Genomic DNA, 27,943 nt, shown 5'->3' with positions numbered 1-27,943 from the left:
ACGGACTCCAGGCAAAGCTTTTTTTACTTGAATTTATTTTATTGAATGTCAGATCCAGTGTTTCATGTATTATTAGTGAGGGACTAGTTATGTCAGCTGTCCGTTCGCATAGGCAGGCAGATTTGCCTGTGATAGATATGACCTATGAAACCACAATGGGTTCACATCAGTCTTACCCTGTTTCACAACCGAGAGAGAGAGAGAGAAAAGGATTTGACATCTCGCTATAACATTAGTAATTTGGTTCCTTGTGCTACAGTAGCAGTTAGTCATTTGGGGAAACCGTAGATACAATTACTTGAAAGGCAGCAAATTATAGGCTTGTGGTTTACACATTAAGTTACAGCAAAGCACTGCAGGAAGTTTCCTGCTGTTAGTGAGCTTATGGTCTTCACGTTGTACAGTACATCAACATCTCAGTGCTGAAAGAATATCGCTAAGGGACATTTCACATTGTTATGATTCCTGCATACAAGCAGGGACAGTGGTCTTGACTTGAGTGGTTGTGCGTTAAACCTATTTCTGCCTTGTTCTCTCCAGTAGGATGTTGCTTTTGGGGCACAAGGCTTCCCAAGCTCAGGGTTCAGGAAGGTAAACATTTCATCCAAACTGGCCAAGGCCAACACAGTCCCAGTACAGAAAACATCAGTGAAAGTGCAGCCTGTGAACACAAAGGATGTGCTAATGAAATCCCTCACAGCGACACGTGTTATGTATTTATAGGTGTGTCCACTCACAGCTTGGCTTCTATTAGTTTACAGTGCACAGCATTCAACAGCAATATCTCTTTAGCACCATGGGTCGGTGGGGGCAGTCTTGGCTTGTGCTGGCCGGTGACGGACTCAGGGCTGCTTGGGCCGGTCCATCTTGAGGAAGGGCTCCGTGTTCTCCGAGTCGCTGGGGTTCTTCCTCTCCCGGGGCTGCTCCCCTTTGCCCCGCGTCCAGGAGGGGGAGCGCAGGTACCCGCAGCGAGGAAGAGGAGGCTGGTGGCCTGTGAACACAGAGCAGAGGCGTCACCCTCACAGACGGGCGCTGTGCATGTAGAACTTGTGTGTGACTTGGACAAACTCTTGTGTTCTGTATTCGGCTGACTTGGGCAAACTCTTGTGTTCTGCACATTTTAGAGAACATCTACCCATCTTCTGACAGCTTCTTCCAATTCAGGGTAGCGACAGAGCCAGAGCCGATCCCAGCAAGCAGCGGGTGCAAGGCAGGGTACACCATAGACAGGACGCCAGTCCATCTTGGGGAACACACTCGCACCAGGGCCAGTTTTCCCAGAAACCAATTAACCAAGTGCAGTACGTCTTTGGACTGTGGGAGGAAACCAGAGCACCCAGAGAAGACCCACACAAACACCCCAGCTCTGGAATCAAACCCAGGGCTGCAGCACTGAGGTCTTAGAGAATGTATTGTAAGAAATGCATCTGTTTGCAGAGGTGCATTGATGATATGTCGGTCATGCTTTGGCCAGCAGAATACATGAGAAGACATCCCTAGAAAACTTGGGACATTTCTCAGTACCACTGCCATCGAGATTAATCTGAAAATCTGTAGCTGGACCTTCTGCTCTTGGAATTAAAATTGTGTTATTATGTGCTCATAAATAGTGCAATTTAAAATATTGCATTAAAAAACTAAAATTATCCCATATTCAGTAAACCACAGAAGTGTTTGGTGTAAGCCTTTTTTTTAAGTGTAGGTTTGGCTAAGATGAAGTGATATCACTCCAATATGGACACCCCCATTAATCATCTTTGACGTTCTCGGATAGAAAAGCTGACATTTATATTTAATAAGCACCTCTTGCTGGAAACTGATTCCATAAACATATACAGTTAAGTGAAACAAGCATTGACTGATGACTAATTTACAGTGATAATCAGTCTCTGCAGAGCTGAGTGCACACAACAAACACCGTTTTGTTGGAAGCCCAGTTAGAGCTGTGCAGAGGCTTTCACACTGCTTCTGTCAATAGTGTCATCCAACCATCAATTTTCTAACCACTTCATCCAATTCAGGCTCATGGGGGAGCTGGCATTTATCCCAGCAAGCAACAGGAGCATGGCAGGGTACCTCCTGGATGTGACGCCAGTCCACCGCAGGGCACACAGACACAAACACACACACACCAGGGCCAGTTTCCCAGAAGCCAATTAACGACCAGCAGATCTTTGGACTGTGAGAGGAGACTGGAGCACCTGGAGAAAACCCAGCAAACACAGGGAGACCATACAAACTCCACACAGAAAGCTCACCAGGAATCGGACCCAGGGCCCAACACTGCGAGCAGCAATGATGAGCACTGCGCCACCGTGCTGCCCTCAGCAGATTTATATTCTCAGATAATGAAAGCTCAGAAGGGTTACTGGACACAGAACTGTAAGAACGGGCTTGAGTCAGGTTTATTACTTTTTTTTTTTTAATTGTGGTGGTGTGTGTGGCTGCAGGACATTCACAGATTTAGTGGGATTTCCAACATCCCCATCCTGGCATCCCAGCAGCAGACTGCTGTTAAGCACCATTTCAAAGAAGTGAAAAACAGTTGCTTTTGCATAATTTAACCACAAAGTGGCACTGTTTACTGTAGTAGGTAGTCTTTGATCTTCATTTCTTGACTAAATGTCATACAGGGTATGTAGTATTTAGCATGTAGTATTTTTATTCTCTTTATATTGAAGTAATCATATCAACAAATTCAAACCAGATAATAGATAATCTCACAGGTATCAAGTAAAGAATTAAAAGCAAGACCTCATATTTGTTATTTGGGTAAAGCCAACCAGACTAATTCTTTTTTTTTCCTGCTGTGAAAATTGACCATAGAATTGCAAATCATACAGTGCCTAACCCATTTTCTCTCCTTCTCTTCAGAGCTGCACTATCGATCTCTGGTAGATTGATAGTACCAGTGCAGAATTTAATGAGCATGCATTTACATCCTGTCCACCGGCTCTGAGGTGTCCTGCTGCACTCGCCGAGCGGATGGGGAGAGGAAGGGAGATGAGTGGTTCCCGCTCTCTGTCATCTGCAATACAGGCCACACTGTGGAAGCAGAGTTACTTTGTGCTGAGTGAGTTTAAAATACAAATACCACACCAGTCAGCATTCCAGTCAGCTAGCTGACAGAGTGTTGGCTGTGCTTGATTGATGGTGGTATGAATATACATGATGCAGACCACAGCGTACTTCACAGTGGGATATTAGCAGAGGGAGGTCTTCCCAATCGATGCATGGCCATTCTTTGTGTGTATGATGTATATGAGACACCACAGGATTCAGCAAGACATCTCACAGTTGTCATGCCTAAAGTTCTGCCAGTGTGCTTCCCACGTAATCCACAATTCATTCATGAATCACAAGAAATGGCTTAGTTTGAGAAAGCTACTATTTCTCACATTCGTTTCTCTACCAGAACTACAACTATATGCGAACACCTACTTTGTAAGTTTTTCTTTAAGCATCCCCTCAGCATTTAAAGATCTAGCAATGTGGGCTGGTTAATGGGAGGGCTAAGCTATTTTGACAAAGAAAGAAAAACTTACTAAGAATATACAGTGACCAGGTCTGTCTGGAAAAGACTGATAAGTTCTGCTGAAATGTCCAGTACCAGCTTCTGTTCTGTTTCTACAATAGCTATGGGGATTCCATAATTCGTCTTAAGAGTTCAATGTCCAGCCCACCTTTACAACCTCACACTGTCCTGTCTGTCAGGAGTTCAGGAGCTGATACAGATGCTGAATAAAGCTGGGCTTTGGCTTGAAAGAGGTACTTTACTTCATTTGAATAAGAAATGCTGGTGCTTCTCTCATTAACCTTTCCTTGTCATCAATATTTAATGACGTGTGTCACTGTGTGCTCTCTTTCATCCAAAGCAAACCCACAGGCCTCCCCTGGGCTCCCTGGCTGGGACTGACTCAATCAGTCAGTGTCATGCGTCTTGGTGACCTTTGACCTTTCAAATCTTTTCGCGATGTGCTGGACGGAGCTCTCTGTCCTTTGTAATATACTTAAGGGTTTTATCCCAGACAAGAGAAGACGAATCATCCCCTACCATTAACACTACACAGATGTTCTGAATTCAATGCCCAGTCCTCCTAGTGCCTGCTGGACATTTCTCTGGATAGTTTAAGCACACCTTCTAATGAGGCAGAGTTTAAGAAGGGAAATGTGTACGGTGGATACGTAGTCTTCCATACAGCTAGGTTTTGAGACCAGGAAAACTTAATTTAGCCATCTAGAGAGTAAAAGAGAAAAAAGAGATGCATTTGAGCATATGCATATATATTGTATTTTATTTATATACATGACATATACACAATTTTGACTTCACCTCGTAAAAAGGAATAATATCTCAAGTGATTACATTTAAATGGCTAAAATGGGAGTTAATATGATATATGTTTTAGCTCCTAATTATCAGCCACATCTACATCTAAACAGAGCAATCTAATGTCTGTCCCCATGGACCCCACACTGTCTCTGTACTGCCTCCACAGTGCAGACTGACAGGCAGGTCAGCCAATGGGAGAGCATGCAGCAGGCTTCCTGTCCCGCCTTAATAATCCTGCAAGTTGGAAATGGGGAGACAGAACCAGGAAGCTGCTCAGTGCAATGCTTTTTCTTGACACACTGGCAGTAAAATTTCAACATTTCTGTTTCCAGTGCTAATAAACAACATGTTAACTTTAAAAATGATTTTTAAGCAATGAGTGTCTTCATTAATTTCAAAATTTAGAAATTTGCTTGCTAATAATTGGTCTTCCCAACGCACTATTCCATTACTATTGCAATGATTGCACCAGACAGCCAACGGAAAACTTTGCTGCTATTTCTTCTGTAACGTGGTGAAACATTTATACTCATTTTCAGTTTTCAGTGCTCCATTCTGGCAGTGTCCATCTCACAGCAGGAGTCTGAAACATTGCCTCACCTTATGGATACAATGAGCACTTTGCCCTGTGAGCTCAGAGCCAAAGACATTCTTGCAGGGATCAGTAGCACAGTGTTGTGGCATGAAGGCAGGACAGTCTTCTTAGGTAGAAATAACAGTTTCTCATCTACTAGAGAGATCATGATCACAATGCACTTGCAACCGAAAGCAAAAGGAAACCATTTAGCCCATCATCCAGGTGTAGTGAGTAGTGAGTTACGCTTACTGTAATTTAACATGTGGCCTATAACGAGTCTTGGTTACACTGGCTGCCAATGATATATAAAAATAAATCCACGAGAATTAAAATTCTAATTAGAATCCTTTTTTTCTGCTTCGTGCCAGAGACTTTTTTAAACTGATTTACTGAATATTATTTCCACCACTATCAAAATGCAGGAACATGTAAATATGTTTTAAGAACATAAGAAGTGCTGAAAACGAGAGGGGGCCATTCAGCTCACCTAAGCCATTTGTTAGTTCGTAATTTATTGATCAAAGGATCTCATCCAGCCAGGGTATCAACAACGGTTCAACAAAAGGGACGGGTAGCTTGTTCCACACTCCCACCTCCCTATGAGTACAGACGTTTCACCCAGAGGATGCATCATACCAACTTATAATGACTTACAGTATATTGTATTGAAACATCTATTGATCTTGATGCACCCTGTCAGCTGACATCACCAACCTTTCACTGAAATGGTTTTATGAATTTACATATTTTACTAAGATGGTGAAGTAAAAGAGTTTGCCGTTTGCTGGATTTGTTTCTGGCTGTGGTGGTGGTTATGTATGATTATGCATCTTTTTCTTCTTTCAATGTTGGAGATTGGTTCAGGGGAAGGCAAGTATATTTGCTTGGGTTTGTTTTTCGCTCCCTGTCTGAGCTGAGTGAAAGCAGAGCGTCATCTGCACGTACAGCAAGCCCCCGGCTGGGGAGTGAATTATTCATGGCTCAGTGCGAGTGCTTTCAGCTTCAAGGAGGACCAAGCACGCTGCACCACTATTCCCACATTGAGCATGACTGGGCTTTAACTCTTCGCTTACAGTAGGATTCTGCTGACTCTACTGATTGCTCTGGTAAGGATGACATGGCATATATTCAAAATATAATGATCTTGTTAACCACATCTATCTAGTCAGCAAATGAATGGTTCTTGCACTGTGTATATATAATAATTATACATTAAATATAACATACTTTTTCAGTGTCTTTCTCAGTGTGTTGGTGTCCTACACACTCTCACAAGAGAACGAATAATCACACCAGAATCATCACCAATTATGTTAATCAAGTTAATCAATAAGTTACCATAACAGCCTTCTACGGCAGAGGATCTGCTCCACCTTTTCTATCTGTGTTGGAGCCTTGCCAGTCTCTGGTTTGCGACATTGTGTTCTTGCCAGTCTGCTTCACCCCTACAACGTGCTACTCATCTGCACCTGAATCCAGCCTTCGGCCCCTGACCACTGTTCCTTACCAGTAAGGCCAGTGGCATCCCAGGCAGAGGTCCTTTAATTCTGCTACAGATGTTATTATACAGGTCTTGAAGTGGTGGCTGTACAAGGATAGGTAAGTAGCCTCCTTCAGAAGGAAACCCTGGGCTCCTGTTTGTGTCAGAGCCTGGACATGACTGCCTTTTCCTTTAGGGTAGCCTGATCGGAATGCTTTGGCAACCCGTGGCCTGGATTAAAAAAGCTCCTCTCTTGCCCGTGCTCAACACACACTTATTATTGTCCAACGGGCTGTAGTGTGGCAGCTCAGTCAGGATAGACTTAACTGTTTGACACAGTCAGCATGGACCTCACCTTGTCTGTGAGAGGTTCTCTCTTCATCAGCATGATGGAACATGAAAAAGAACAGCCTCCAGCTCTTCCACTGTAAATGCCTGCATTAACGTCCAGAGTATACTGCGCCTTGCTTGTCTGTGGGGGGAGAGGCTCTGCTTTCCTACAGTGTGTGAAGCTGCTGTGCATTCACCCAGAGTGTATGTAGTATCAGAAAACAGTTGGTTAATAACATAGGAAATATGCATGTTAATGGAAGAAATTATAAGAAAATTAAACCTCACTACATTAAGAATGTACTCATTTGTCATTTTGTGGAGTGAATAAACCAGTCAGTGGCATGTTAGACCTAGCGCATCTGTAATCTGGAACATTAATTTATTATTATGGCTTAATTTGTCATTATTGGGCATATGCATATCCACACAGAAACTATTTATAAACCCAAGAAACAGCAACTGAAGGCTCTCCAACAACTGTGCAAAGCTCAGATTGGTGCCTATAATCAAGCAATAAAAAGATTGGTTTAGCTGCCTCCTCGGAGATAACAAGGTATTTTGTGAACAGTTAATGCACAAGAGCAATTATATGTTATCACCAAAATGGATGATTTCATTTTGGACTGCTAAGGAGGATTAGCCTCTGTGTGTCGGAGGTGTGATGTTATTCCCAGAGGAGATTTGTCGTGTGGGAGAGCTGTGGCAGATGAGCAGTTGCTCAGTTTTGTGTTCTTCATTTTGTTTGTATCGATCAACCTCTGTGGAGAGCGACTGAGGGCATCAGGCTCTTCTGCTCGGGTTTTGAGTTTGCTGGACTGAATACCAAAAAGTCTCACCCAGTGCCAGATGACACCCCCTTGCCAGACTCTAGCCGATCGAGCTGACTCACTGCAGACGTGCTGCCGGTCCTGTGTCGGTGACCTGAGGTGTGCGCCCTGCGTTCTGCTCTGGTGCTGGGGCGATGTCTTTGGCAGCCCTGGGCAATACCGTAGTGCTAAACTGATAACCGACATCTAATACCTGTAGTGAAAATCTTTTTAAGTGTGTGGAACAAAATCCCTTTGTATCGCTGGGACTACACCAGCTAAATAGCTTACGACCTAATTCCAGAAAGTAGTCATTGGCCTTTGCCCTCCTGAGGAGAGAAATCCCACTCTCACAAGAGCCCCTTTAGGGAAGATGTTTTTTTTATATGTAAGAATTACTGTTATGTATTCATATATACCCAATTACTAATTCTGCAGAATCCTAAAACAGAAACTTCTAAATAACCTTTTACTAATGGTAATGTTACTCTTCCAAATAATTTATAATGTACAATACATATTTAACACATTACATTTCCAGCATATATAAAATACATAAAAACAGCAGAATTGAAACAGCCTTCTTCTGCAGATTTGTAAGGGCAATACAAGGTATTTCACCTACTTTGAAAGCTTTGCAAATGCATTTCAAATGATCTTGCGCTGTATTACAAATAATAAACACTTAAAATGACTAACCAATGACATTTAACATACATTAAGTATATCAAACACATTGTATTCGTGGGAAACCTTAAGTGATCAGAGATTCGTGTGACTAATTGACCAGTGTTTCCGGTCTGCGCTGTAGACATGGAGACAATGGTGTTAACAGTGAGCTCTGAGAGGAGGAACACTCCCTAGAACAGCCTACTGCCACCTGCAGGACCAGGAGACCTCAAGTCTGCACACTGAATTAGAGCAGGCAGACAACTGTGAGAGAGTCCCAATTCATAAAATATTGAAGAAATACACGGTTCTGCACTTCCCAATGGCGTGGATTCGAATAATTATGAGATGCAAGATGCTTGCCGGTGGAGCTGTGTGGTGCTGGACCAGTAGTGTGCGATGGTGGTAAAAACAGGATGAAGGGTGAGGAAGGCTTTATCCAAGCACTGAGTTGCACATTCATTGTTCAAAATAACAATAATATGTCTGTTTCATACGTGCTTTTAAAAAGACTCTGTTGTCCACTGTGTCAAGCCTGGTCTTGGACAAAGTAAGAAATGAGCAGATCTCAGATTAAGTGCTGGACTGTAGAGCTAGACTATTCAGTGCCTTATATGTAAGCAGGAAAAGTTTATGATGTGTTTTTTTATATGTAAACCAGAACACTTAACTTCACAGGGAGCCAATACAATTTACAAAGGGCAGCAGTTACAGTACATGCTGTAGAGTATTTTCAGCACATAAACCACAAATGGTGGACATACTGAAGCCTACCATAGAACCTATTTACTGCAGTATGTAATATAGTCTAATCCTGATTAAACAAGGTCATATCCCAATATTTCCACATTGGACACACAGAGCAACACAACCTGCACAACCTGGTTATGTTACAAAGAGGGACAAATATACTATTGTGACATTTCTAATATTCACTTCAAATGACAACACAGGGTCTAAAATATCAGCAGGTTTTCAATTTTCAGTCAATATTTGATTTCAACACAGTCATCAACAGCAGCAATGAAATCACCAATGTTGTGTACATATTTTTGGGAACTTATGAGCACAACCTGTCTCATCGCAGCTTAGCTTAAACACTGTGTTGCACCCATACTTAATATCAGACAGACAGCTGAAAAGTGCAGAAAGTGCAGCAGTGGTAACTGAATTAGTCTGCAAATATATCCGTCATCAGTATAGCAGTGAAACCCAAGATTATGGTCATAATCTGACCTAGATGCTAATTCATCCAACAGACCCATGTGGAACACCCTGAGTAACACAGGAGAGGCACAGGAGCAGATTTAGGACAGCCAAGATTTACTCATTGGCCCACAGTATTCAAGTAGGAGCAAAGCCAGTGATACCTGGATAATCTTCTGTGTGTCCCAGCAGGGCCCCATGACTGACAACAAAACAGCTGCATTTATGTCCACAGGGGCAAAGGGTATTAAGTGACCCTGGGTCATAAACTATTAGAAAACTATCACAACTAGGACTGTTTCAGTGATGCATTTCTGTCTAAACCCTGATTTAGGTTCAAACCTGGTTAATGCTTGTTGATATTTTTTTCTTGTTTTCTACTTTGCTTACTTTGATTTCTCGAAGGAGAGTTAAAGAAGTTGAAATAGCATGAGGAAACGGTAGCAGAGGAACTTGGGCTGACATCACACAGGGTGAGAATTATAATGAAATTAAATATAATAAAATTAGTACATATAAATTATACTATAAAAAAATAAAATGAAACTGTTTTAGGAACAGGACCTTCACCAATATAAGGAACTACTTTCTGTTTGACCTTAAACACCCATCAGAATGAGAATAGTTGCTTTGCTGTGTCACTACAGAATCAGAACTAGTGTAAACAAAAGATTACAGCACTGGGCTCAGGTTTCAGACGTACTGTAGTGGTAGTCCCTGCGGACCTGTCTACATGGACTGGAGGGAATAAGGGATCAATACTCAGTGAAGGAGTTGGCAGACTGTTGTTCATCGCCAGGAATTGGTTTACTATTTCTGACCACAGCTTCAGTGTTGATAGATGCTACTTACAGTCGCAAAGTCTGTCTTGTTTTTACTTTCTTTTCTCTATGAAAGATTATAGCTTTTCTTTTTAAAAATGCACATCCTCATCTGACTTTTAAATTGAAACTCAAATGAAATATGAACGTGTTTTTTTTTCAAACATGTGTCTCAACAAATGTGAGGACTTTGTTCTGTTTCTTGTGTCAAACCTATAACTTCTTTATGTTCACCAGTACCCAAATCAGCAAATTCTACAGGGAGTATTTGATGTGTGCACGTAGGATAACATCATAAAAGCTGTAAAGCTAGGACCACTATGTGTTGTGGACTTCAGATGGATTCGAATCTAGACAAAGAGTACAAAGGAATACTGAGAACAATGTATATATTACAAAGAGTGCACAATACTGGATAAATATGTACATTTGTATATATGTAATATAATAGCTTTAGAATATTATTATGCTCACTTAATAGCTTCAGCAGACAGATCTATTCTGTTTGTATTTCCAGAAGAAAAATGCTGCTAAGTGAATTTCGTCTTCACTTAAGACCCCTCTTGTTATTCTATTACTGCAACTCCAGTGCAGAAATATTTAAAGCAGTCTCTGTGAAACGCACAGCCGGTGCTTGTAATTCCTATTCAAACTGTGATAGATTTCCACAGAGCTTTGGAGGGATTTTCTGTTCAACAGAGCTTTTGCTAAAAAGCACAAATTAATACTACTTTCCATTATCTCTAAATGCTTTGTTTTTTTCCCATCAGAGGACGTGTGTAAACCATCTACTGCATCATATCACATATCACTGGAACGCAAAGATATTTTGCTTTGAGAAAAATGTTAAAAAGATTGTGAGGCTGTGCCCAGTCCTCCTAGACCTTCATATCCGCAGTTCATTTCAATGTACATATGCTCTGCAATTTCTGTTTTTGTTTGATTATATAAGCAATCCCTCACGCAGGCAGTATATAGAATCTAGGCCATTCGTTACCACATTCAGTATTACTCTAGCTGCTTTGCTGCTGGTGCACAACAACACACTGAAGAGCACAGAAGACACAGTAGGAGCCACTTACTTGCTGGGGGCTCATTCTGGTTCTCCTCATCCGAGTCAGCGAAGACCTCGGCCAGCTCCTGGTCCGACATGTCCGTGAGCTCTGTGAGGTCCAGAAGGTCAAAGTGCACCTCCAGCGATGAGACGCTGCTCAGGGGCTCTGTGCAAGACAGGGACGCCAACAGGTCAACGCCACACAATCTAACACTTCTGCCTGGGCTTTCAACTGGCTCCTAGGCCTCCGTTTTCGACTATGACGGCCACAACTTTTTTTTCCCGGTTTCGGTCTGAGAGTACCCTGAGCAGGTACCCTACCGCTTCTCTATGGGTTTATTGTTGCTGTGTTTTTTAATATCTTAAATCGTTTACATATATATGTCTACTTATCTCTTCTTATTTAATCTTTGGTTTATTTGACTCGTCGGTGTCCGTCTGCTAGCTGCATCTGTTTTGATTCTCACTTTCTGCAAGCTGCCGAAGACTTTCCAATGCATTCCGCCTGCTCACCTGCTCACCGACCTCGACACTACGCCTGTGTGAATTGAACTGGTGAATTTTCCCACCTACGTCTGTGGTCACACGCTTGATCTTGTTTGTGCTTCTGGCAAGCATGTCTCTGAAATTTGCAGTACTCATGACATTTATTTCTCCAGCTCTTTGCTGTATGGGCTCCCACCTCTCTACTCAACGAGCTGCAATATGTCCAAAACTCTGCAGCTGGACCAGTTACTCACACCAGACCCCAGCAGCACATCACTGCTACACTCAGGTCTCCACACTGGTTGCAATGTATATATGTACAAGTCACATATTCAATATAAGATCTTGTTACTGACTTTCAAGGCTCTAAACAATCTGGCTCCATCACACATCTGTTTACACTCCTCTCCATAGGCTCTGGTCAGGTGAGGCCGGTCCTCTGCTCACTGTCCTTTAGATCTACAGTACTTTTTTATCTTGATATAGCCTCTGTAAGGTAGTGTGTGGCCTTGAGCCAAGATGGCCACCTGTTAATTGGGAAAACCAGTGGAATGAGGCAGTGATGGTCCGAATGAGTACATGGCACTCAGAGGGAATGAGATTCCACCTGAGGGAAGGGGGCTGTCAGATAGGCTCTGTGTGGAATTATCCCCTCCTGGAGGCTAATCAAGAGCCTTAGAAGAGCAGCTGGGAGGAGAGGGGCTTCAGTCTGCGTCTGGGCTCCAGCCTGGAAGGAGGGAGAGTGCATGAAGATGACTGGGCTGACACACAGGCCTATGGGACTAAGCGAGCGAGTGAGGAAAGCTTGAGAAAATATACTGATGGAAAAAAGAAATGCAACATTGCAATGCAGGGCATTGTTGAAATACCACTAAGTGCCACCAGTCTGAGTGATGTAGAAGGCATACTGATTGAACAGAACAGTCTTGCTCATAATATTGGTATTGTACTGTGGAAGTTAGCGCTATTATTTTTGACCAAATCCCTATAACAAAGTGTAGAAGTGTAGCAGAGTCTTGATTTTCATGGACTGGAGCTGCTCAGGTGATGCCGGGGGGTTTAAACCTTCACACTGTGTGGCAGTCTTCTAGCTGGCAGAGAAGGTCTCTGCAGGTCTATTCCTGTGCTAAGACAGGGATCACATTAATCTCATTACATGGCATCATCTGTGTGCAGTCGGGTCAGGAAAGACAACTTGATGGGTGAATCTAATGTTTCATGTACTTTTGTCCTACTGTTATTTTTGTGGGAGAAAAACCAAACATTTGGGAAACTCTTTTGTGCCATGAAATTCTGCAGTATAATATAGGACAAGCAATCTTGAATGTACACACCAGTTTTAGCCTTTAGCAACTCCATTCAGGTATGTCCACGAATAATAAGGAGGACAGTCCTGTTATCTTCCAATACATTGCAACACTGTACAGGTTACATACAGTATAAGAGGAGGCTGTACAGCCCATCTTGCATGTTCTAGTTCTATGACCCGGGAATCTCATTAAGCTTCATCTTTAAAGACCCCACATAGCCAACTTCTACACATGACTAGGAAGCTGGTTTCTGTACTAAATCTTACCGACATTAATTTCCATTTAGCCCCAGGGAAATGTATAAAAACGGGCTTTGTTGAAAAAGTTTCCTGATTCATTTAGTCAAATTATCGCCACATAATCTTCCCTGCTCAAACCAAAAAAAGCTCAGCTCCCTTTATCTGTCTGATAGTCCCTTCAGACCACATGCTGTTACAGGGAATCTCACAGTAATTGGAAACAAGGTTAGTTTCCAAGCTGACCTTTCAGAGTAACAACTGGTAACAAAAACAGCACCTGTGAAAGACTGAGTCAGAGTACTGGGTAACCAGTGCCCATGGCTACAGCTTTAAGAGCAGGAGGGTGGCTCTCTCGGCCCAGTGGTCAGGTGGAATTCAGCTGCACTCTGGAGAGAGTGGTTTGCACGCAGCTCTTTCTGAGGTTACACAGCAGCTCGGTGGCTCCCTGTACAAGTGCAATAGCAGGGTGGTTCAGTCTAGTCTGATCAAGCCACATTAGGATAAACAAGAACTGTGTGTGTGCTATGCTGAAGCCTAAATCTTAATACATACACTGACCACAGATTTAGACATAAATATACTAGACTTACATGTTTTCTGTGCTGGCTGCGACACAGTGTACCAATGCTTTATTTACAAGCAATAAAGTAAAATAGGAGTTAGAGCCCCCTTATGTTTATTCCAGAACACAATGATCACCCCAGGGAACAGACACTGGTCTGGTTCAGCCCAGACTAATGAGCTCTAAGCTCAGGGAGCTAAGTGTTACTGCAAGGAAGGTCAGACCAGATTCCTGCTGATTCAGGGAGGAGACAGAGTACGTGACTGAACACTTCCCATGATGCTCCTGTTCTGACAATGTCAGCTGGGTGGTGTGACACGCTCCTCAGGGCTTACTCTCCTGAGCTGGCTCGTCAGCAGGATTCGCCCGTGTGGACTATGGGTGCATGGTAATGTCCTGGCTGGGCGTTGGGGTTTAACAGCACTCGTGCAAGCATGGGATTTTATTTAAAAGGTATGAGGTACAACTGCTTCTTTTTTAAACAACAAAACATAAAGTCACATGTATTCAGTTTCAAACACATTTATGTTTGTGCAGAGAGTTTTTCCCCAATGAAAAGTGCTATACAAATTAAAGATTATAGATCTTATCTCTCGGTTAATTCCAGTTTCATGCAGACATCATAAAAAGGTCATGTATTCCATATATTTACAGTATATATTAAATAGATATATAGATACAAATATTGATATATTCCTTTCTTATTTCTGTATTTTGCACCCGGGCATTAACTGTGGTGAATGCATTGTTATTGGTGTGATGAAATGGACAAAATGCTTGATTGACTGTTGTTGGTTGTAGAAAACTCTGAGAGTCGGTGGAATCTCATGGAGACCCCTTGTGCATCCTGAGAAACGGCTTTCTCTTGTGAAAACCATGCAAAATGGATCAGCAAAAAATCGTACGGTTGCATGTGAAAAGAAAGAATAAAGCAGATCATTTAGCACACTGACAGACACTGTGCATGATTCTGCCTCTCCTGGCTAACACCTCATTGTCAGGCATGTCATGGGTGTAAACTGCAGCCTCTGTAATGAAGCATCCCTTGAGTCACTACTGGAGGATCTCCGAGTCCCAGCGGAGGGAATTGAGGCTTTATTATGGAAAGCAATTTGTTACAGGATCCAAAGGGGTTTTCTTCTGCAAACCACTTGATTAATCTGTAGCACGGATCTTGGTGAAAAAGAACAAGCAGGGAAAATCAATATCGAAGGAGATTGCTCTTCATGAATAACAGCTTTTCTATTCCTGTTGTGTGTGACCAATGAATTATTATTCTTTATTACTAGAGAGTCAAAGTAAAATCACGACACAGTGTGTGCAGTGTCTTGCTGAAGTATTCAGATCCTTACTATGTTGTCCCATTTTGTGAAATTAAAAAATGATACATATACATTTTTTAAACTTAATATATTCTTCAAGACCTGAATGGTCAAACTGAAGACTTTAAGGGTAAATTACAGTAAATGTAAAAGTAAAGAAAAAACAGAAATAAGTATTCAGACCCATGAACACAATATTTCGTTGCAGCAGTTACAACAGCAAGTCTTTCTGGGTAAGTCTTTCCCAGCTTTACACGCAGGCTGGTGACATTTCCTGGCGGATTTACTCAGACTCTCTCAAGGTGCTTGGGGAAGGCTTATGGACATCAGTTTTCAAGGCTTTCCACAGTGTCTCAACAGGACTTTGACTGGATCCCTCAGGGACATTCTCTTCCCTGTCCTAAAGCCACTGCAGGGTAGCTTTGGATTATTGAGTATTGTCCTGATGAAAGGTATATTTTCATCTGAGTTTGAAGTCTTCAGGAGACTGAAACAGGTTTTTTTCACCTTCCCCCCACCACTAATTCACTGAAAAATTAGTAGGGGTGAGGTGAGGTCGCTCAAGTTGCTTCCAAACGCTTTATGCTTTCAGAATATGAGAGTTCTTCTGCCTTTACTGGAATTCCTAGAGGCCCCACACACTTACAGAGCTAGAATTACTTTAATCTAAAACTCATTAGTCTTGAATAAACATTTTACAGTGGCATTGAAGTCAAGGAAACTGAATAAATTCAAAACCAAAGGGAGCTGTCTGAATTGTGAATATGAATCCAATTCTCTGAGAATGACTCATCTCCCCTGCTCCCCTGTGGAAGTGCTGACCACTCTAAAATCACACATGAAAAACAGAAAACAAAGGACCTTTACATGACTTTCCTTCTCTTCTTTTGGCACCTACTGAACCCTTCCATAAATCTGCCCCTTCTGGCACAGTCTATGATGAGGGCTGATAAACTCCTCCTTCCTCCACCCCCTGTGGTGAACTACCGTGCTGGTGAGATAAGAGAGAGATAAGATAAGATCACTTTATTAGCCCTATACAATTTCTTCTATTAGGAACTTGGCTTTTGGCATACCCCAACTTGCTCTCCATGAGACACACAGACAGAGAGAGAAGCTTGGGGTTAGAGCGCAGGATCAGCCATTTATACGGCACCCCTGGAGCTGTTGGGGTTAAGGGCCTTGCTCAGGGGCCCAACATAGTAGGATTCCTCTGCCACAGGATTCAAACCGGCAACCTTCCAGCTACAGGCGCAGATCCTGAGCCACAGAGCCAACACCACCTGCCCCTTTCTTTTTGGTGTGTATCAATCACAGAGGCTTTTTCTTCTCACTACAGACTGTGAGTTGTGATTTTCCATAAATATAACCATCTATCTATCCAACCGTTTTTCCAACTACATGTCAGAGCCTATCCCAGCAAGCAACAGGTGCACGACAGGGTACACCATGGACGGGACACCAGTCTTACTCACATTTGTTTTATGACAAGATCCTCATTTGTGCTAAATATAGGACCCTCTTGTATGGAAAATGAGAAAAACACAATGACAATAGTTTTTTTACCAAACTGGAACAAAAACTTTCAAAATGTTTCAAGTTTCAAAATGCAAGTGGACGCAGCTACACAATCATTGGCCTTGTGTTTGCCCACAGGGTGATAGTATTAGTGCAGTAGTACTGAGGAAAAACTACACAGTTCTATTTTGGAGGTGTACTCAATAGAATATAGCAGAGCAACAATTACTGTTCTAACCTGCTTTACATCTACAGTCTCTATTGTAACTGGGACACATACTGTAAGGCATCACACTGAGTCAGTATGCACTTGTTGAACATAGTATTGAAGTTCCACACTTTACAAATAAACCTTCTTCTAGAGTATTTCCTTAGAGTTCAAATGTAGTTCGATATTCACGAGGGTTCAGTGCAGAGAACCGTCCTGAATAGTCAAATTCGCCCCTATACCGTCACATGAAGTACTACAGTATGTAGTCTGTATGGTTAAAAAGACATAAGTAACCCTCCCTTATATGATAATTAAAGTACTAATGCGTTGTCTTTAAGTTGATTTAAATTAACATTGATCAACTAAAACAAATAAAAGTACTTATAGTAATCAGCTAAAATAAACAACATGAATCCCTGCTCTGTGTCCATTCTGCGCTTTCTCTCTCTTTCTTTCAGACAGGGTGCTGGTTTCTTAATTGACCGATTGCCCTAAACAATGGTTCTAATCTTTAAGTAACTGGTGATTTAGGATTTAGGACCTATAAGTATAAATGGAATGGCACTGTCCGGGACCAAGGCTGGAGTCCCCAACTTCAGATAATACCTGGTTCAATAGAGAAGCAAGCTGATGAATTCGATATTGTTACAGTCTAGATATCTAGAATCTAGAAGGACTGCAGTTGCCGTCGTACTGCACATATTCAGTCAGAGAGTCTCATCAGACAGTCTGGGATTTGATGTGCCCACCTAGCTGCAGGTGGGCTGAGAGACAAGTAAACACAGATGATCAAAAGGGATTTTCTGGTTCACTCTGGTTAATTAACTTCATGCTAAATCATTAGCGCTCTTAAAGAAACCCAACATGAACAGACAAGGGCAGCAGATAGAGTATAAGAGTCAGAGGAAGACCGAGAAACAGAGCAGACACAGAGAGCAGAAGACACACCATCATACTCAGCTTCCTCTGAGTTTGTGCCATGTGAGAGCTCCTTGTTCTTATCAGTCATGGAGACCAGGTTGTGGCTCGGTTATCTAAACCTTGTAATAGAGAGTTTGCTGTCCTATTTATTTCAGGACATCCTTAACACCAACAACGTGATGTTGCCTGTATTTTTGCTTCAGTTTTTTTGCATCTGGAATTGTATGTATTCTTGTAATTCTATTATTTTTGTTCTGCAGTTTGATCTGTTCTAAATAATTATACTGCTACTGACGGCCCGCAAAGGAGTGTTTTCTGGCTTTTGTTCCTGAGTTCTTGTTGTCTAAACTGGTCAGTTACCTAACTAAGAGTTAAGTTAACTAGATCAGATCTAGATCTCTAGTCTCTGGCCTTTTGATGTTCCCTATAAAACCTGCAGGACCACAGTTATCAGTACTGGACATTCAGACTGCTGTCCCAGACAGGCTTCACGATGTGTATAACCAGGAAATTAGCGATAGGAGAAATTACTTTCACATCACGATATTTTATAATTGCATTTTCAAAGAGTTGTATATATTATTAAACATTATAATATCATTAAATATTATTAAGTCTTATTTAAAGAGTTGTTGTAGTGACAAAACAGCTGACTAGTAGGTTAATTGTCTAATATAATGGGTAACTGTCTAGTCCGAAGGCAGAATTAAAAAGTCATCAGAGGATACTCCACAGGGGAGAAATCGAGCAGGTCGGTGCTTTTGATGGGGAGAGAAAGTGGGAATGGGGTGTGTGGCGAGATTTATCCAGCACTTATCTTCACAATGATAACAGTGCCGCGCTTGTATCAGTCACACTCAAAACTGAAGCCCTCACAGGTCCACTGAGTGTGACTGGCAGCATATTCCTGACTTCTCTGTGGTGCCACTGTCTGCCAGGTGTGGCTGCACTGCAGCTCCGGCCTCCGACCCGCCTTGGGAACACAGTCACCTTCAGGGCCTCAGTCTCGATTGTGCATTGAGGCCCCTGGTATAACTGGTCCCTTGTGTGGTGCTCGTGGCTACTCGCTCCCTGAAACTGGGAAGAGGCTCAATCACAACACTGTCCATGCTGGAGAGCCCCGAACAAACAGAGCTTCTTCTTCGGAAGTTAAACATAATGCTGCTTTTCAGTTCACCCCACATGTCCCCGACAAACAAAAGACAATGGCCGCCACACAGTGTCCTCACAGCTGAGGTTTCGTGACTCTTTTTTTGCAGAATACTTTCCAAGGATGTGTCTGCAGCACCAGGCTGCTGAGATGTAGTGCGTCCAGGGCACAAGGTTGTGGAGAGATACATTCATCTTGCCAGATTTGAGCTGATACAGCTTTTAAATAGCGCACTAATGAAGTGCATTCCCACTGGGCTCACGATATGCAGCCCGGTCAGGAGCAACAGCACAAGTGTTCGTAGAAATCAAATGATTGTGTTGCAAAGTTAAGAGAGAGGGCGATCTAAGAACAAAAGAAAGGTTACAAATAAAAGAAAGCCGTTCTACCCATCTGGCGCTTTTGGTTGTTAGGATCTAACTGATCCAAGCATGTCAGCATGTCATCCACTGGTTCTTGGAAGAAGGCAGGGTAACGGCTTCAGCTGCATGGCTGAGTAATTTCTTTCATGCTCCCCAAACCCTCCTCATAAAGAAGTGCCTCCTTCTATCACAACATTGTTAAAACAAGTACAGTATGTGAAATGTTAGAATAAAACAAATTCATTTTAGTCTAACATTTCCATACCTTGAATGGAAGATGATGTAAATGATGTAGATCCTAATGATTTTAACATTGTTTGCACTGGAAAATGGTTCTACTTCATGGCCTCATGAACTAACAAGCCACGGGTCTTCCAAGAGGAATGAACGGGCATCTGGCTCAGTCTAGGTTAATCGAGCCCTTGAGCATTACTCCACTGGGAAGACATTGTGTGGTGTGGCTTTTAAATACTCCTGCATGGCATGCTGGATAGTGCTGCTGAGTCTTGTATCTCATTACACAACATCACAACACCTCAGTCTCTTCCCATCCCCCGGAGAGCCCAGACTTACGCCGCCTCTCAGCGACCTGCAGCAGCCCGGAGTTGGGAATGGGGATCCCCCCCTCCTCTCCTGGAGGGCTGTGGCTCTGCTCTGCGGCCAGGTCGCCTGAGCCAGAGGGCTTCAGCAGGCTCTGTGCGTCTTTGATGGGTTCTGCCAACAGAAAGCAAAACAGTGTGTGATTCCCGGGGATCAAAACACACCGGCAGGCGGATCTCCTCCCTGGACAGGGCGAGAGCCGGCGGGGCGGTGGAGCTGCAGCAGGGCAGAGCCGGGCTTGGGGTCCTGGACTCACACCTGCAGCCGGGCCCCTGAGCAAGATGCTTACCTGAACCGCGAGATGCCCAGCTGTAGAAACGGGTACAGATGTAAGTCACTCTGCATAAACACGTGAGCCAAATAAATCAGAAACTGGCTTGTAGCACTCATGCCGACAGCGGAGACTGACGCTGGGAACACAGAAGTGCTGCAGACGATCTGGAGAACCCCGTTCAGATTTAGGTGGCTAGACGGGAAAACTGAGGTGGCTGTGCTGAGCAGGAAACTTTCAACAATGTCTGCGTCTTCCCACAGTCCCAGAGATTTGATCACAAACATCACAGCAAATTGATTAGCATGTTGTTGTGCTGGTTCTGAGGAAGGTACTTTTTATTTTTGCTTTCTTGTAGTGAAATTAAATTTTAATTTTTTACTTCAGCCTTATTGCCCAGATAATTGACTTTTCTTGTTATCATTTAACAACACGGAAAACCTATTAATTGTTAATTCATGGATTATGCATTATTAACAAAGGAAGCTTCAGTATAAACCGAGTATTTTCAGCTCTTCTAGAATTAAGAGGTATAGAAGCAGGTATGGTGCTATGCTGTCCTAAAGCAGAAACTGCAAAGCAATATTTATATACTGTTTTGATATGTTTATGAATCTACAATATGTGTTTGCCTCTGTACCCTTGTAAATTCCAGCCATGACATGTATCTGTCTGCCTGTCTGTCTATGTAGAATGGACTATGTAAATATTGTCTAAAAACTACTAATAATTACAAATCTTCCAAAGGTATTAAAAGATACTGACTCTAGTGCATTAATCTTCACAGACGGACAATCAGTATCAAACGATAAAGCTCTTTAGACACCAGCTATCCAGCTGTGTTTATCTAAATTAACTATGTCCTTCTTTGTGGTCGACCTTTTCTTTTTATTCTGGAAACAATTAAAAAATGAACATCCCCCCCAAACTCCTCCTCCCCACAGGAACACACCCCTTCCAGCCTTCCTGAAATACCCCTCTATCCCAGAGCTCCGGTCCAGGGGCATGATTTATGTCCTTTTAATTTAATTATGTTAATAAAAACTTCAATAGATTCACTTTATATTTTCTAGAGTAATAGGTCGCAGGACTGTTAACAAGGTAATAGCGTGTTGGAAATTCTTAGCATGAAACATTAAAATTTCTGACCTTTTTGAAAAAAAACCATCCAATTCAAACCTGAACTGTTATCGTTCATCTAACAGAGTTTTTAATTCACCAGACTTCTGTTTTAGAGACTCTTTTTTAGTGAAGATAATGTTTTTAAATTGTGAAACTTAGAGAAATTGTTCCCCATCCCTTGAGAGACTATTCATGTAATTTAATGACAATCCAATTGAAATAGAATCTGTAGTACCAAGTAACGTTTTCTGAGAAAGCCCCTTGTGCTTTTGCCTGAGAATGGTAAGCAATTTCCGACAATTAAAGATTGTTTTCAGAAGCAATGTGGATCCCTTTAATTTTGTGACTGTGTTTAAGGAAGTGTTTCTAAATGGCAATCAAGGTGCTATCATCAATCAGTACTGGCCTTACTAAATTTCAACAGAATTACTCTGAAAATGGATCCATACAGAGCCACAGGATGGCGCAGTGGTTAGCATCGCTGCCTCGCAGTTCCTGGGCCCTACCAACGTGTCTTTGGACTGGCTGCTCCGGATTCCTCCCCCAGTCCAAAGACATATTGATACTGAAGGTTCATTGGCTTCTGGGTGTGTTTATGTCAGTGTGTGCCCAGCGGCAGACTGAGGTCCCATCCAGGGGGTACCCTGCCTTGTGCCCGTTGCTTGCTGGGATAGACTCCAGTGGTTAGAGTGGTTTGAAAATGGATGGATGTGTCTCTGCGGTGGACAGTGCTGTCCTCTGACTATGACGTGAAGCAAGGGTCACCCCTTCTTACGAACTCGTGGGGCAGCAGGTTCCAGAGGCTCACAAGGAGATGGTGGTTTTAACAATGATGTTATTATAAGGCAGCCTTACATCAGAGACTCGTTAATATTGCGGAAGAGAGACTGACATATTAAGAGCCCCAGAAAAACTTTACTCTCCCGAGCGTTTTGTAAAAGATAAAAAAGTAGATAACTGATGTTCACTTCTTTTAAGCTGTGAAAAACAGTAACACCCACAATTTAGTTTGGATGATTTAGAGCCTTAAAATGAATTATTGTTGCTAAATAAATATGGGACGCATGTACGGTATGCTTAGAATGCTTTTCAACTGATCTGTATCATCCCCGATGAAATAACTGTTCTTAAAGAAAAAGAAGAGTAAAGGATTTTTTATTGAAAAAAAAAGTTATCATAACACTAAAAAATAATGATCGTACTGCCTTGGTATTGAATGAACTACTATCCGAGTCAGCAGAGTCTGCAGGAAAAAAATGTTTGGGCTAACGTATCATAGTGAAGTATCATAGTAATAAGCAATATTCCAACAGTGTTTTTCATTGTCTGTCATTATTTTTTCTATTTGTCCTGTCCAAAGGTTCGGGAGACTGTAATTGAAATGGGAAATATTCTGTGCCCTGTCCTTCCAGTTTTTTTACCTGGCAAAATGCATGGTATTGTATAAAACAGGAACCCCATTTTCTCTGAAAGTAAGCTGCAGGAAAACTATTTGCTTGCTAATAAACAGAACAGAATGCATGCAGATTGTAACAGAGAATTACAAGGTTTATGAGTCTGTTTGTTGGCTTGGTAAATATGAATGGATACAAATATTTTCATCCTTAACTTTTACAAGGCCTGTAAATCTTCCAAAAGTGAAATTGGTCATTATCTCCTGAACGTTCCTGGAAATGATGTCACAGGTGAACTCCAGTCCTGCTAATTTGTTTGACCACCTCGGCCAGAGCATCTGTCACATACTGAGAGCACTTCCTGTTGTCACATTGAGATGCGACTGCGAATCTCACAGCTGGGTTTGTGAGTATACAGTGTTTAACATTTATCCATTATCTTCTGTAATAATAATAGGTAAGTCAGGAAATACAGAGAATTGGTGAAAATCCACCCAGTCCTCTTACATCTGGGGAAACCTGTAGGTGTCGGAAAGCTTTTTGATCTATAACCCTCTCTCCTTGCAGGCCCACACACCGCTTCCTGCGGTGATGGTAGAGAGATGTCAGCTGTCTCCCTGAGCCGCTCCTGTGTTGTCTCCGGGGCGGACGCTCTGGTGGGGTCAGACTGACATTGCCCCGGGGTGCGCGATCCAGACTGCGAAGGGGTGGGGTTCGACTGCACATGGACATGGTGATGTCCTGCTCCTCAGGGGGCTGCTCTCTGAGCTCACAACTTCAGACACGACAGCCGGTCCGAGCGTTGCTGCAGAAAGGGCGCCGATCTTTCCTGCACTGTTCTGTTATAAAACTACCCATAACCCTCAGAAGTGACTGCTGACGTCAGGCTGGTGACTATTCTCACCCATGAGGTACACATTGTGGATAACCCACAAAGTTTGCCTTTTGCCTCTTGACTTTCCCCTGCAACAATCAGCTGAAACACGACAGATTTTTATCCCAACTATCGTCACCAGAAAATTAGAGTAAACATCTGGAGAACTGTCAGTGGTAAATCTGGACAGAGGGAAGACTGCCTCACACCGAGATAACAAGATTCATCCATGAACGTGCTGCCATATTCCGTTATAATTTCCTGCAGTGTGTCACCCAGGGCAGGCTCTCAGATTGGAGACAGACAGCGTTTTGCATTGCTAGTGAACATACCATTCTGAGGACAGAGGTACATTTCATAGGACATTTGTTACCCACGAAAAAAAGTCTTGTTATTTTTTCAACAGGAATGCAATTTTAAAAATTGAAATAAACCCTTAAACTATCATTATTACGATCATTATTTTCAGCCCTGTTAAACAGTACACAGTATGTTGTATGTCAGTATTTGCAGTGTGGTTCTGTCACATTAGGAACAGGAGAAGCTAGAGCCAGGGATCGATGATTAAGGAAGAGCTTAATTTAATATAAACTTTTTTTTTCGTTAAAATTGAGTCATTTATATTCAATATTTGTGTATTCTTCTTGTTTGCTGATGGTTAGGTTCTCTGGGAAATTCGCTAGGAAATTTGGTGACACAACATTTAGTCACTAGAGTAGGTAACTAATGGAATATGATGTTGTCTTGTCCTGAAAGGAAACTGCAGTGATTCTTGGTCAGAGAGGGCATGAATAACAATGCCCTGTGGTTCTTTATCGGAGTTGTCCTCACCGTTTGCTGCATCGGCTGGTCAGAGACCGCATGTGCCGCTGCGATCTCTCGAGCTGAACCGGCTCCAGTCCGACTCGGGAACAACATCAGTGCTTCTGCTGCAACAGGCGCCGGAGCGGACACTACACTCCGGCCGAAAATGATTTCTGCACGCGTTTCGGAGGAAAGTGATGTCGCTCATGGCTGTGGGAGTTGTAAACCGTGCCAGCCCGAGGGCGAATTTGCGAGCACTGGATAAGTGAAAGCAAGCGTGGTCTAAACACACTGGGCTCTGGTTTCACTGTAAAGAGAGCGCGTCAGCCTCCCTCACCAAACAACACAATAGCTTTTTAACCCTTAGAACAGGCACAGCGAATCAGGCCACACTTTAATTATGTATTTTATTGCAGTGTTAACTAATTATTGTAAGTTACAGGTGTAATGTTACTCGTCTTCTTAAAACATTTTGTCCAACACTTTTGCAGTGACACAACGCTTTCGACGCAGTTTACGTTACGGTAAACCACGGGAGATCAAAAATTGAACAGCCTCTCATTTAAATTCTATGGGTTTTTTTTTTACTTTGGAAAGACATTGGTTTGTTGTGAGCTCTAGCTGGAAGACACATAGGTGGGACAACTCAGACTCGGGATCTAAATAAACGCTTCTCATGTCTAAATACCCGAAACAATAAGCTCGGTAACAAATCCTAACAACAAGGCCACCGTACTGATAACGATATTGATATCTGTAACCGTTTGATAGGACGATAAAGCTTTCATTAAGTATCTTTAATACTTTTATATATATGCTATTAAATAATGATGCGAGTATAAAGTAAGTTGTTTTCCATCCATTTTACATACTGTACTTTACTACTGAATCTATAACTGTTTATGTAGCAGTTCATGGTTTCCTTTCTTCCCTGACAGAATTTGTCACAATATTAAGAGAAGATCTTTTGGGACTAGAAGTTGTTAGCAGCATGGCAATTGTATTAATTCTCTAACATTCACAAAATTCTGTGAAGGGGCACTACTGAGTAGTTCGTATTAATGTGTAAATCCTTGAGACCTTTTTTCTATTGTACTCCTGTGATCTCTACAGTTAACCTATAAAGATAAAGATCTAATGATGGGACTGTTTTCTAGTTTGGAAATGATTGCACACTGTGTCCCTGAGCTGACAACTGAATGTAGCAAACGCTTTGTTTTGGGCGTTTTTGTTTTCTTCTCCGCTGGTAATTTTCATGGTGATCCTGACTTTTGACTCTTCCAGTATTCATATTATTCAAAACGCTCGGGGTCTGCAGCAAGACCTGTGCTTTGAGGGGGTGGGGAGGGGAGAGTGGTTTCTCCCTGGTTCCTCAAGTCTTTGTGTTGACCTGCCTGTCAGAGGAAACAATTTTGTGTGTCAGGCCAGTACTAAGCTTTGTGGTCCCATCTGTCTGAGCACATGGGACCTCTGCACCATGACACTGGGCTCCTGGTGAGTCGCCCATTTAAATGAGCTGATCCTGAGATCCCGGACCAGCTTGCTGGTTCTGCAGTTTTACAGTGTCAAAGATGAATATTCCAGCCAAAACAGAATCAGCACAGAGGAGTCCTAGGCAAAGTAAGACATGTCTTATCTTTCTCTGGCTCTGCAAGACCGTCTTTAGGAGGTAGGCTGTTCTACACAGTGTAATTTTATCTTGTGTTTTTCAGTGTAGTGATGTAGCTTTCAAAGCACGCTAAGACCTCTGCAAAAACACACAAGTGAGCTGCAACATTTACCATTAAAACAGATGGTTTATACTCTTTTCTTCACAAATGTACACGTGAAGTCCCCGAGAGCCCTACAACAACCAGAACCAGACAGCAGCAGCAAGTTTCTTGTACTGAAAGGAAATGTTTCGGATCGCTCTAAGATCTACCGGTCTGTGAAACTGAAACACGGTGCACCCACCTGGGGTACCTGCCCCTCCTTGTGCGTCCATCCAGGCAGGTGGTGTGTCCGGGGCTGTCTAAGGCAGCAGCATGAGACAGGAAGAGAGAAAGGGAAGGAGACAGCAAGGCAGAGCGAGGCGCTGGCTGCACTCTCCACGGCATCAGACACCAGCAACACCCTCACCGATCCTCACAGCCGGAGTATCCCCGCAAAATCACCACCCTGGGCATTGCACCAGCACAAACACGTTGCCATGCAAGCAAAGATCACTTTGCAAATTGCAGAGCCACGCTACACTGTAAGCATTGCATTGTAAATGAGCTCGGGAAGGGAGACTGCAGAAAAAAACAGAGGGAGAGAGAGAGAGAGCAGAATGCAAGACACACTGGCGATCATCCAGATCTGGATGGGGGGGGTGGTGGGAGGGGTGTGGAGTGCGAGCTCAGGGTTTTGTGTGTGTAGCACTGAGCCACACCTAAATTAAAGAGGAAATCTTCCATCCACTTCCTGTAAGCTTTGAGTAAAGCTATTAATGTAGGGCTGGAAGACACCATCCAATTTGCACAAAACCTAATGCCCGATTCTTCCCATCAAGGTTTAAACCTTAAGTGCTTGCTGTTGAAATGAAAGTTTGATTTTTTCAGATGTTCCCATTTGAAGGTAGCCTGAGGGAAATTCCCCATTATGCATTCAGCTCTTCTGACATGGTTTTTCTCTGCTATAAAATTTTCATAAGAGTTAAACACATGCATGAGATTAGGGCTCTCTGAGTACCCTTTGTTTTTTTGAGTGATTCTTCAATAGACAAGTAGTGTTCATTCTTTATTCTTAAAGGCATTCTGTGGAGTTAATATCTTAAATATTTTACACACTGGAAAACAGCAAAAAAACTAGCATTGGAACAGAACTGGAATAACACATTCAGAATAATTTTAAACAATTGAAAAGCTTCAGAAATGAAGTCACTGCAACTTAGTCCAATTAAATGCTAGAAAACTTATTCTTTGCTCAACAATACACATACAGCTCATCATGAAGGTGCAGATGTTTGCTAGTAGTATGAACAACTGGTGATACAGTGATATGATGTGGTGTACTTTTAAAGACAGTGGTGTAAATGTGCCTGGGTGGGTGTCACTTGTAGGCATGAAGAAATGAAGGGCATGGAGCAGTGACACCCTGTAAACTAATCCCACAGGACTCCATTTTCAAGGCGGGATATTGCCTTGGACAGGAGACGCCACTCCATCACAGATCTCGCTGAATTATTGAATCTACCAGGAAGTGAAATGTCCAGTATTTGTCTGGATAGTGGACTGGGATTGGACATATCACAGCATGGGATTGCATCACATCCTAAAAATAATTTTTCACCCTCCAGATTGTAATCTCCTGCTCTTAGAAAAGAAAAGGTTAGAGTTCCTGTACTGAATAGCTGGTACGATTTGGAGGAGATACTGTGCTCTCATTGTTAAGTGGAGACCTGAAAGAAACACAGCCACCACAGAACATGTACTGTATATTTGCATGGAGTGAAACAGCATTTGTACTGCGAAAATCAGGGGGTTTGGCTTTGCAGTTTA

At 42.5% G+C, this 27,943-nt stretch overlaps 1 protein-coding gene across 1 annotated transcript; it reads right to left on the bottom strand.

Moving 5' to 3' along the window:
* Window positions 1-18: 18 nt before the first annotated feature.
* On the bottom strand, window positions 19-26,776 carry dbndd1 (dysbindin domain containing 1). Its single transcript, XM_088938738.1, has 4 exons — window positions 26,379-26,776; window positions 19,934-20,074; window positions 11,308-11,445; window positions 19-991 (listed from the first exon to the last, which is right to left on the bottom strand). The coding sequence occupies exons 1-4, from the start codon at window positions 26,407-26,409 to the stop codon at window positions 843-845; spliced, it is 459 nt and encodes a 152-aa protein (XP_088794864.1). The 5' UTR covers window positions 26,410-26,776; the 3' UTR covers window positions 19-842.
* Window positions 26,777-27,943: the final 1,167 nt, after the last annotated feature.

The sequence above is a fragment of the Atractosteus spatula genome, chromosome 21, assembly GCF_055471065.1.
Source record: "Atractosteus spatula isolate fAtrSpa1 chromosome 21, fAtrSpa1.hap1, whole genome shotgun sequence".
Taxonomy (NCBI): Eukaryota; Metazoa; Chordata; class Actinopteri; order Semionotiformes; family Lepisosteidae; genus Atractosteus; species Atractosteus spatula.
This window is presented reverse-complemented; position numbering and strand designations above follow the sequence as displayed.